The sequence below is a fragment of the Callorhinus ursinus genome, unplaced genomic scaffold (assembly GCF_003265705.2).
Source record: "Callorhinus ursinus isolate GAN/ISIS: 27379988/994484 unplaced genomic scaffold, GSC_fseal_2.0 scaffold18, whole genome shotgun sequence".
Classification (NCBI taxonomy): domain Eukaryota; kingdom Metazoa; phylum Chordata; class Mammalia; order Carnivora; family Otariidae; genus Callorhinus; species Callorhinus ursinus.
Window position 1 is genome coordinate 3,792,804 of NW_027397080.1, and position 12,895 is coordinate 3,805,698.

At 37.1% G+C, this 12,895-nt stretch overlaps 1 protein-coding gene across 1 annotated transcript in view; it reads right to left on the reverse strand.

Moving 5' to 3' along the window:
- The window catches only part of CCDC30 (coiled-coil domain containing 30), an 85,942-nt gene that overhangs the window by 58,172 nt on the left and 14,875 nt on the right, over positions 1-12,895 (reverse strand). The window contains exons 5-6 of the mRNA XM_025856365.2: positions 11,543-11,632; positions 9,970-10,123 (exon numbers count right to left, since the gene is read on the reverse strand). Of these exons, the coding sequence (XP_025712150.2) occupies positions 9,970-10,123; positions 11,543-11,632 (244 nt within the window). The remainder of the gene's footprint in view (positions 1-9,969; positions 10,124-11,542; positions 11,633-12,895) is intronic.

Here is a 12,895-nt window from a genome sequence, read left to right on the forward strand (position 1 = left end):
GACAGTGGGTAGGGTATGTGCTATGGTGAGCGTTGTGAATTGTGCAAGACTGTTGAATCACAGATCTGTCCTTCTGAAACAAATAATGCAACATATGTTAAGAAAAAAGAAAAAGAAGAAGATAGCAGGAGGGGAAGAATGAAGGGGAGTAAGTCAGAGGGGGAGACGAACCATGAGAGACGATGGACTCTGAAAAACAAACTGAGGGTTCTAGAGGGGAGGAGGGTAGGGGGATGGGTTAGCCTGGTGATGGGTATTAAAGAGGGCACATTCTGCGTGAAGCACTGGGTGTTATGCACAAACAATGAATCATGGAACACTACATCAAAAACTAATGATGTAATGTATGGTGATTAACATAACAATAAAAAATTAAAAAAAATTGGGTGTATAGCTTGCATACAGTAAAATTCACCCTTTTAGGTGTACAGTTCAGTGAATTGTGACAAATATAATGGTGTACCCACCAACCCTATCAGGATATAGAACAATTCCATATTCCAAAAATTTCATTTGTGTTCACTGTTGAAAACACATTCTTTTTTTAAAAAATATTTTATTTATTTATTTGACACAGAGAGAGAGAGAGAGCACAAGCAGGGGGAGCAGGCAGAGGGAGAGAGAGAAGCAGGCTCCCTACTGAATAAGGAGCCCGATGCGGGACTTGATCCCAGGACCCTGGGATCATGACCTGAGCCGAAGGCAGACGCTCAACCAACGGAGCCACCCAGGTGCCCTTAAAACACATTCTTAACAAAATTTCAACCCTCCTGATATTCTTTGTTTTTAAATCCATATCAATTTGGCAGAATCTTTACTGTTTTAACATTTAACACTTTAAAGATATGATCCTAAAGTAACCTATATACTGCATTTGAAAATTGGCCTAATTTCTTAATCATTGTAAATTATAAATATAGAAAGGGGATAATTTTTAAAGTTTAAACTTTATGCTAAAATAAATTGTTGATAAAGGGAAGATTTAAATATAAACAATTAAACCATAAAAGCACAATAAAACACTATAGGGATGAACACTTTAAAAAACCTTGTAGTGATATAGAAAAGGCTTTTATAGGAGGAGCAAGATGGCGGAGGAGTAGGAGACCTGGATTTCGTCTGGTCTCAGGAATTCAGCTGGATAGGGATCAAACCATTTTGAACACCTACGAACTCAACAGGAGATCGAAGAAGAGAATAGCAACAACTCTCTGAACAGAAAAGTGACCACTTTCTGGAAGGTAGGACGTGCAGAGAAGTGAATCCAAGGCAATATTTGGGAAGATAGACAGCGGAGGGAGGGAACCTCCGTCAGCCGCTACTGGCAAGTGATAGAGCCATGGAGCACAAAATCGGAAATTTTAGAAGTCTATTCCACTGAGGGATGTTGCTCCAGTGGCAAGTGGGGGTTGGGGGGGTTGGAACCTGACAGTGTGGTCTCAGGACCCTCGGGGTCACAGAAATCAGGGGGTGCCTGAGTGTGGCAGAGCTCCCAGGTATGGGAGCAGGGAAGCTGGCTGCAGAGACAGAGCTGAGGAGTGGGCTCTCAGCTCGGGGTTGCCATAAACCGTGATCCGGGGCACAGTCTGGCCACTTCTCTTCCAGCAGGGACCCAACAAGTGGCAGATCCAGGGAGACTCCCCTCCCCCCCCCCGGGAGGAGCAGCCCGGGAGCGCACTGCAGGAATCGGCTGGGTTTGGAGACTCCAAACGGGGTCATGTGCCAGAGATAGAAATGCTTGGTCACAGGCTGGGTGAGCACGGAGTGTGGGCAGAGACCGGGGAGTTGGGAGTGTTTGACTGCTTTTCTCTGGGGGCGCACTGAAGAGTGGCGCCCCGAGTTTTCAGCTCCTCCAGGGCGGAGATTGGGAGGCCGGCATTTTCACTCTTGTCCTCCAAAGCCGTATGGAAAGCTTGCAGGGAACAAAAGCTCCCAAGAGCAAACCCGAGCAGATTACTTAGCCCAGACCCGGCAAGGATGGGGCAATTCCGCCTCCAGCAAAGACATTTCAGAACCACTGTGACAGGCCCCTGCCCTAGAAGCAAGAGCAGCCAGCCAAGACCAAGTTTACCGATCAATGAGAATGGCAGAACTCCAGCAATAGGGGAATACAGCACATAGAATTCATGGCTTTTTTCCCATGATTCTTTAGTCTTTCAAAGTTCATTTTTTAAATTTTCTTTTTTTTCTTTTTCTATTTATTTTTGAATTTTTCTTTTTCCCTTTTCAACCAACATCTTATCAATCCCTTTTTACAATATCTTTTTTATTTTTCATTTTTAGAGTCAAATTCTATCCCTTCATTGTAGTTAACCTTATTTTTGGTATATATATAAGTTGTTCTCTCTTTAAAATTTTGGGAGACAGTTTCTTCTAAGAGACCAAAATATACCCTAAATCTATAGTGTATGGCTTTGTTCTAGTCTCCTGCCTGATCACATTCTCTCTTTTTTTTTTGTTTTTGTTTTTTTAAATTTCTCTTCTTTCTTTTTCAACCAACTTCTTATCTTATCAATTCCTTTTATAAAATCTTATAATTTTCATCTTTACAGTCATATTCCATCCTTTCATCATATTTACCCTTATTTATGTACATATATAAGTTTGTCTTTCTTTAAAATTTTGGGAGGCAGTTTCTTCTAACAGACCAAAATATGCCCAAAATCTAGTGTGTGGCACTGATCTGCTCACCAGCCTGATCATATTTGATCATATTCTTTTTTTTTTCTTTTTTCTTTCTTTCCCTTTCTTTTCCCGTGGTTTCAGGTATCTTCTGATTTGCTTAGTGTATATTTTTCCGGGGTCATTGTTGCCCTGTTAGCATTTTGTTCTCTCACTCATCTATTCTCCTCTGGACAAAATAACAAGATGGAAAAACTCACCTCAAAAAACAGAACAAGAGGCAGTACCAACTGCCAGGGACCTAATCCATATGGACATTATTAAGATGTCAGAACTAGAGTTCAGAATGACGATTATAAAGATACTAGCTAGGCTTGAAAAACGCATGGAAGATAATAAAGAAACCCTTTCTGGAGAAATAAAAGAGCTAAAATCTAACCAAGTTGAAATCAAAAAGGCTGTTAATGAGGTGCAATCAAAACTGGAGGTTCTAACTGCTCGGATAAATGAGGCAGAAGAGAGAATTAGTGATATAGAAGACCAAACAATGGAGAATAAAGAAGCTGAGAAAAAGAGAGATAAACAACTACTGGATCACAAGGGCAGAATTCGAGAGATAAGTGATATCACAAGACGAAACAATATTAGAATAATTGGGATCCTAGAAGAAGAAGAGAGAGAGAGAGGGGTAGAAGGTATATTGGACCAAATTATAACAGAGAATTTCCCTACTTTGGGGAAGGAAACAGGCATCAAAATCTAGGAGGCACAGAGAACCCACCTCAAAATCAATAAAAATAGGTGAAAACCCCGACATCTAATAGTAAAACTCACAAGTCTCAGAGACAAAGAGAAAATCCTGAAAGCAGCTCGGGACAAGAGGTCTGTAACCTACAATGATAGAAACATTAGATTGGCAGCAGACCTATCCACAGAGACCTGGCAGGCTAGAAAGGACTGGCATGATATATTCAGAGCACTAAACGAGAAAAATATGCAGCCAAGAATACTATATCCAGCTAGGCTGTCATTGAAAATAGAAGGAGAAATAAAAAGCTTCTGGGACAAACAAAAACTAAAAGAATTTTCAACACCAAACCAGCCCTACAAGAAATATTGAGAGGGGGTTTCTAAGTAAGGAGAGAGCCTAAAAGTAACATAGACCAGAAAGGGACAGAGAAAATACGCAATAACAGTCACCTTACAGGCAATAGAATGGCACTAAATTCATATCTTTCAATAGTTACCCTGAATGTAAATGGGCTAAATGCCCCAATCAAAAGACACAGGGTATCAGACTGATTAAAAAAAAAAAAAGACCCATCGATATGCTGTCTACAAGAGACTCATTTTAGACCCAAAGATACCTCCAGATGGAAAGTGAGGGGGTGGAAAACCATTTACCATGCTAATGGACATCAAAAAAAAGCTGGGGTGGCAATCCTTATATCAGACAAATTAGATTTTAAACCAAAGACTATAATAAGAGATGAGGAAGGGCATTATATCATACTTAAAAGGTCTATCCAACAAGAGGATCTAACAATTGTAAATATCTATGCCCCTAACATGGGAGCAGCCAATTATATAAGCCAATTAATAACAAAATCAAAGAAACACACTGACAACAACACAGTAAGTGTAGGGGACTTTAAGACCCCCTCACTGAAATGGACAGATCATCTAAGCAAAAGATCAACAAGGAAAAAAAGACTTTAAATGACACACTGGACCAGATGGACTTCATAGATATATTCAGAACATTCCATCTCAAAGCAACAGAATATACATTCTTCTCTAGTACCCATGGAACATTCTCCAGAATAGATCACATCCTAGGTCACAAATCAGGTCTCAGCTGGTACCAAAAGACTGGGACCATTCCCTGCATATTCTTGGACCACAATGCTTTGAAACTAGAAATCAATCACAAGAGGAAAGTCGGAAAGAACTCAAATACATGGAGGCTAAAGAGCATCCTACTAAAGAATGAATGGGTCAACCAGGAAATTAAAGAAGAATTAAAAATATTCATGGAAACAAATGAAAATGAAAACACAACTATTCAAAATCTTTGGGATGCAGCAAAGGCGGTCCTAAGAGGAAAGTATATAGCAATACAAGCCTTTCTCAAAAAAAAAGAAAGTTCTCAAATACATAACCTAACCATACACCTAAAGGAGCTGGAGAAAGAACAGCAAATAAAGCCTAAACCCAGCAGGAGAAGAGAAATAGTAAAGATCAGAGCAGAAATCAATGAAATAGAAACCAAAAGAACAGTAGAAGAGATCAATGAAATGGAGGTGGTTCTTTGAAAGAATTAACAAGATTGATAAACCCCTGGCCAGACTTATCAAAAAGAAAAGAGAAATGACCCAAATCAACAAAATCATGAATGAAAGAGGAGAGATCACAACCAACATCAAAGAAATACAAACAATTATAAGAACATATTATGAGCAACTATATGCCAGCAAATTAGATAATCTGGAAGAAATGGATGCATTCCTAGAGATGTATAAGCTACCAAAACTGAACCAGGAGGAAATAGAAAACCTGAACAGACCCATAACCACTAAGGAAATTGAAGCATTAATCAAAAAATCTCCCAACAAACAAGAGTCCAGGGCCAGATGCCTTCCCAGGGGAATTCTACCAAACATTTAAAGAAGAATTAATACCTATTCTTCTGAAACTGTTCCAAAAAATAGAAATGGAAGGAAAACTTCCAAACTCATTTTCTGAGACCAGCATTACCTTGATCCCAAAACCAAACAGAGACCCCATCAAAAAGGAGAATTACAGACCAATATCCCTGATGAACATGGATGCCAAAATTCTCACCAAAATACTAGCCAATAGGATCCAACAGCACATTGAAAGGATTATTCACCACAACGAAGTGGGATTTATTCCTGGGCTGCAAGGTTGGTTCAACATCTGCAAATCAATCAATGTGATACAATACATTAACAAAAGAAAGAACAAGAACCACATGAACCAATGCAGAAAAAGCATTTGACAAAGTACAGCATCCTTTCTTGATTAAAACTCTTCAGAGTATAGGGATAGAGGGTACATACCTCAATATCATAAAAGCCATCTATGAAAAACCCACAGCAAATATCATTCTCAATGGGGAAAAACTGAGAGCTTTCCCCCTAAGGTCAGGAACATGGCATGGATGTCCACCATCACCACTGCTATTCAGCATAGTACTAGAAGGCCTAACCAAAGCAATCAGACAACAAAAAGAAATAAAAGGCATCTGAATTGGTAAAGTCAAACTCTCATTCTTTGCAGATGATATGATACTTTATGTGGAAAACCCAAAAGACTCCACCCCAAAACTGCTAGAACTCATACAGGAATTCAGTAAAGTGGCAGGATATAAAATCAATGCACAGAAATCAGTTGCATTTCTATACACCAACAACAAGACAGAAGAAAGAGAAATTAAGGAGTCAATCCCATTTACAATTGCACCCAAAACCATAAAATACCTAGGAATAAATCTAACCAAAGAGACAAAGAATCTGTACTCAGAAAACTATAAAATACTCACGAAAGAAATTGAGGAAGACACAAAGAAATGGAAAAACGTCCCATGCTCATGGATTGGAAGAACAAATATTGTGAAAATGTCAATGCTACCTAGAGCAATCTACACATTTAATGCAATCCTTATCAAAATACCATCCACTTTCTTCAAAGAAATGGAACAAATAATCCTAAAATTTGTATGGAACCAGAAAAGACCTCGAATAACCAGAGGAATGTTGAAAAAGAAAAGCAAAGCTGATGGCATCACAATTCTGGTCTTCAAGCTCTATTACAAAGCTGTAATCATCAAGACAGTACAGTACTGGCACAAAAACAGACAAATAGATCAGTGGAACAGAATAGAGAGCCCAGAAATGGACCCTCAACTCTATGGTCAACTAATCTTCAACAAAGCAGGAAAGAATGTCCAATGGAAAAAAGACAGTCTCTTCAACAAATGGTGTTGGAAAAATTGGACAGCCACATGCAAAAGAATGAAACTGGACCATTTCCTTATACCAGACACAAAAATAGACTCAAAATGGATGAAAGACCTAAACATGAGACAGGAGTCCATCAAAATCCTAAAGGAGAGCACAGGCAGCAACCTCTTCAACCTCAGCCGCAGCAACTTCTTCCTAGAAACATCGCCAAAGGCAAGGGAAGCAAGGGCAAAAATGAACTATTGGGACTTCATCAAGATAAAAAGCTTTTGCACAGCAAAGGAAACAGTCAACAAAATCAAAAGACAACCGACAGAATGGGAGAAAATATTTGCAAATGACACATCAGATAAAGGGCTAGTATCCAAAATCGATGAAGAACTTATCAAACTCAACACCCAAAGAACAAATAATCCAATCAAGAAATGGGCAGAAGACATGAACAGACACTTTTCCAAAGAAGACATCCAAATGGCCAACAGACACACGAAAAAGTGCTGAACATCGCTTGGCTCTGGGAAATCCAAATCAAAGCCTCAATGAGATACCACCTCACACCAGTCAGAATGGCTAAAATTAACAAGTCAGGAAATGACAGATGTTGGCAAGGATACGGAGAAAGGGGAACCCTCCTACACTGTTGGTGGGAATGCAAGCTGGTGCAATCACTCTGGAAAACAGTATGGAGGTGCCTCAAAAAGTTGAAAATAGAGCTACCGTATGACCCAGCAATCACACTATTGGGTATTTTCCCCAGCGATACAAATGTAGTGATCCGAAGGGGTACATGCACCCCGACGTTTATAGCAGCAATGTCCACAATAGCCAAACCATGAAAGAGCCAAGATGTCCATCAACAGATGAATGGATAAAGAAGATGTGGTGTATATATATATACCATGGAATATTATGCAGCCATCAAAAAACACACACACGAAATCTTGCCATTTGCCAACGACATGGATAGAACTAGAGGGTATTATGCTAAGCGAAATAAGTCAATCAGAGAAGTACATGTATCATATGATCTTACTGATATGAGGAATTCTTAATCTCAGGAAACAAACTGAGGGTTGCTGGAGTGGGGGCGGGTGGGAGGGATGGGGTGGCTGGGTGATAGACATTGGGGAGGGTATGTGCTACGGTGAGTGCTGTGAATTGTGTAAGACTGATGAATCACAGACCTGTACCTCTGAAACAAATAACATATTATATGTTAAAAAAAAAAAGAAGAAAGTAGGAAGAGAAAAATGAAGAGGGGAAAATCGGAGGGGGGATGAACCATGAGAGACTATGGACTCTGAGAAACAAACTGAGGGTTCTAGAGGGGAGGGGGTGGGGGGATGGGTTAGCCCGGTGATGAGTATTAAAGAGGGCAACGTACTGCATGGAGCACTGGGTGTTAATATGCAAACAATGAATCATGGAACACTACATCAAAAACTAATGATGTATTGTATGGTAATTAACATAACAAAATAAAATTTAAAAAAAGATATGGCATTAACATCACAATCTGTGAAAGAAATACTTGATAAATGGGACTTCATTAAAATTAAAAACTTATGCTCTGTGAAAGACACCATCAAAAAAAGGAAAAGGCAAAGAAACCACAGCCTGGGAGAAAAATTTTGCAAAAAATGCATCTGCTAAACCTTTACCCCCTCCAAAAAAGCCTCTTAAAACTCAATAATAAGAAAACAACCCAACAAAAAATGGGCAAAAGAACAATATAGAAAATGGATATTTCAGTCATGAATGATGAAGGGTTCTAGAGATCTTCTGTACAACCTTATGCTTATAGTTAACATACTGTACTGTACATGTAAAATTTATTAAGTGTATAGATCTCATGTGTTTTTAACCACAAAAAAATCACAGAAATAAATACATTACAAACATGTCCATTAATGGGAAAAAAAAAAAGAGAAAAGGCTTTTTACACATGAAAACCCAGAAGCCATACAGAATAACTCTGTTAAACCCAAATTGATAAATATTAGCATTTCTATATGGCAAAAAACCCCAATATAACATTTATAACCAATAGAAGGCTCATATCCATAATATATAAAGAATTAAAAAATTTTTCTTCACTAAGTAACACCTATGCCAATGTGGGGTTCAACTCATGATCCCGAATTCAAGAGTCACATGCTCTATGGACTGAGCCAGCCAGGTGCCCCAGAAGTACATAATTTTTACAAATTAATCAAAGATATAACCCAATAGAAAAATATACACACGACTTAAGCAGGTACTTCACAAAATAGTATATCCAATGAGCAACAACAACAGTAACAACAAATTATGACAGGGTTTTCAACTTCATCAGCCATCAGGGAAATGCAAATTAAAGCCGTAACTAAATACCATGACACACTTACCAGAAAAGGCAGAATTAGGGCGCCTGGGTGGCTCAGTTGGTTAAGTGACTGCCTTCGGCTCAGGTCATGATCCTGGAGTCCCGGGATTGAGTCCCACATCGGGCTCCCTGCTCAGCAGGGAGTCTGCTTCTCCCTCTGACCCTCTTCCGTCTCGTGCTCTCTATCTCTCATTCTCTCTCTCTCAAATAAATAAATAAAATCTTTAAAAAAAAAAAAAGAAAAGGCAAAGTTAGTAAGACTGACAATACCAAATACTGACAAAGAATTGGGAGCAACCAAAATCTCATATACAACTGAGGAGGGCTTAAATTAATACAACTACTTGGAAGACAGTATAACAGTTATCTACCAAAGTAGAATATGCACATAACCCTTTGATCCAATAATTAGGTATATCACAATTAGAAATGTGTTGGTAAGTCCACGAATATTCCTAGCAGCACTATTCATAATAGAGCACAGTTGGAAGCAACATAAATGTCCATCAACAGTAGAATGGCTAGTATGTTTATTCAGTGGACTATTATACAACCAGCACAAGTGAAAAAAGTGCTGCCACATGCAGCAACATGAGTGAATCTCACGAATATAAGATTGAACAAGAGAAACAAACTAAATTCAAGAATGCATATTGCCTGCTGTCAAAACTCAGAAATAGTGTTAAAAGTCAGGATAGTGGTTACATCTGGGTGGGAGAGAGGGTGTAGACCTAGAGAGAAGAAACAAAGGGGGCAATGGAATGCTGGGAGCTTCTTGCACCCCATGATGTACACTTAGGAGTTGTGTGTGTTTGGGTAGGTATGTTATGCTTATACTTCGGTAAAAATTTCTGGACAGTGTACAAAAAGAAGCTGTTTATCAAACTTCTATGTGTTTTAGATTTTTTTTTCTCAATGTACTCATGTTCTACCCTGAGAAAAGATCAATTACATTTAAAGCATCATCAGAAACATTCCTCTGCAACCACAGCTTACCTAATTTACTCTGTTCTTTCTCCCTCCCTTGTAGCTCATCAGTGAGCATTCGGATCTCTTCCTGGGCCATCCTTAACCTCTCCACCGCTTGTTCTGCATTTCTCTCCAGGCAGTTTTGTGAAGTTTTATCTTTTTCCAGGTCTTCATTACGGGACTGAAATAAAACTATTATTAGTAATAAAACAAAAATTAAATGTACTCTTATAACACTGCACTATTTCCTACAAGCATTTGAAAGCTAACAAAGAAAAGCAGCAAACAATATTTCATTTGTATGTATTTCTTTTATTAAATGAAACCATATAAAATTGGTGATACTTGATTTTTTTACCTATGAACATACAACTTCATATAGTTCAACCTAATATATCTAAGAGTTTATGGTTATACGATTATAAAAAATAGAAATTTTATCATAAAAATGAGTATCATCTGACAAAAAAGAGAAAAAAACTCCTCATGTATATGGTCCATTAAATACAGTTTATAAAATGCTTTCACACAGAGTATTTCATTTAATGTCAAGATATGCACACACTCAAATCATGTTTACAGATCCTTTTCTGCAATTATTTTCAAAACATTTTAAAAGCTAAGAAATTTAGTCTCCATTATACCTTGCTTTTGATCCCCAAAATATGTATTAATTTATATAATCATCATACAAATATTTCTTACTTTTTTTTAAGAATTCTATTATTTTTTTAAAGATTTTATTTATTTATTTGAGAGAGAGAGAATGAGAGAGAGAGCATGAGAGAGGGGAGGGTCAGAGGGAGAAGCAGACTCCCTGCTCATACAAATATTTCTAAAAGATAAGAAGACAACCAAAATACCATCCACATAACAAAACCACTTCTAGTATATTGGTATATATCCTTGCAGTATTTTTTATTTATATACATTTTTACATAGTCATAATCCCAATCTATGTACATTTCTGTCTTTTTCATTTAACATTATATGAGAAACACTTCCCCAAAAAACTGTACAGATTTTGTAATGATAATTTTTTTAAAGGCTATATAGTGTTCCATAGTGAGTGTAACATGATTTATATAATCATTTAAACATTTGGTAGTTTCTAATTTTTGCTATTTAAAATAATGCTATGATAAACAGTTTCATCCATATACATTTATCTTGGGTTACTTCCTGCGGTTAAATTCCTAGCATATACTTTATTTCCTGGATTTAGCACTTAATAACATTTCCCCAGATCAAAAAATTTAATTCCATGAAAGAATTGATTATACTTAAAATAATGTGCTATATATATTAAAGGACTACCTCCAAAAAAGGGCTCCAAACATATTTGGGAAGGATTATCCCAAAATGATTTTTCAAAGGTTATAACACACATTGATTGTTTAAATTTTGATGCATTCAATAAAAATCAGCTATTAATTTTTTTCTTCCCAAATCTTTGTGATGTATTTATAATACTTCTATGCACAATTTTATAATCTTCACAGCATCAATCTATATTTTAATATATTCAAAAAAAATACTTGCTAAAAGCTAATGTGTAATTAGCTGCTATTATTAAGTGAAGGATTCTTTTTTTTTTTACCTCACTCAGATTTTTTTCAGATTGCTTCACAGGTTCCTGATATTTCTCATGTTCTCTTTGCAGAGGCTGGTGGATTTGTTCAAGTTTCTCCTGAATAAATAATAAGATAAGTGAAACTTACATCAGTCAGTCTTTATAAATAAAAATGTCATTTAAATTTTTTTAAAAAGCAAAAAAACAAAAAAAAGGAGCACAGTCCATTTCATCAAGTTAGGCCATGCATTTTCAATGAGACAGTATCACCCCAAAGGGAGTGAAAATTGGTTCCTATGGGAGCAAAAAAATCTTACTCTTTTTATGTACAAAGCATGATATGCCTACACTATGTAGAACTCTAGTGTTAAAATTTCACAGGAGAGTGATTAGGAAAATTATCTAAAAAGTCTTACTATAGAGGCAATAATGAAAAACAATTGGCTAACACTGGCTAGCCAAACCTTGAGATTAAAACCCAATAAAGATAACAAGAGAAAGAAAAATCACAGGGCAATCTTCTTACTCATAAACATAGATAAAAAATCCTAAACAAAATTTTATGAAATCTAATCTAATAATATCTAGAAAGGACAACATATCATGAATAAGTTGGATTTATCCCAGCAATGCAAGATAGATTTAACATTAGAAAAATAAATCAATGAAATTCTCCCATTAACAGATTCAAGTTCTAAATTATTTCATCATCAATGGCTACAAAAAAACATTTTCTAGTATTCACCACTGGTTCCTAATAAAAACTCTTAGCAAATTAGGAATAAGAGTGTAAATAATAAATAATAAATAAAGATTACCATCTGAAATAAAAGCTTCAGCAAACATCATACGTAATAGTGATTCACTGAATGCTTTCTCCGATATTAATAACAAGATGATGATACTAGATAATACTACTAATAATACTAATTTCAAGATAATAGTAAAGAGCCTAGCCAGTATAAGGCAGGAAAAAGAATTGAAAGGAATAAGGACTGAAAAGGAAGAAACAAAAGTATCATTATTCTCAGATAATGTGATTATACAGGTAGAAAATATTTTAAATCTTCAAAAAAATTATTAAAATGAATAGGAGGGGCGCCCTGTTGGCTCAGTCAGTGGAGCACATGCCTCTTGACCTCAGGGTTGTGAGTTCAACCCCCACATTCAGTGTGGAGCCTACTTAAAAAAATAAATAAATAGGGGCGCCTGGGTGGCTCAGTCGTTAAGCATCTGCCTTCAGCTCGGGTCATGATCCCAGGGTCCTGGGATCCAGCCTGGCATCGGGCTCCCTGCTCCGCGGGAGGCCTGCTTCTCCCTCTCCCACTCCCCCTGCTTGTGTTCCCTCTCTCGCTGTCTCTTTCTGTGTCAAATAAATAA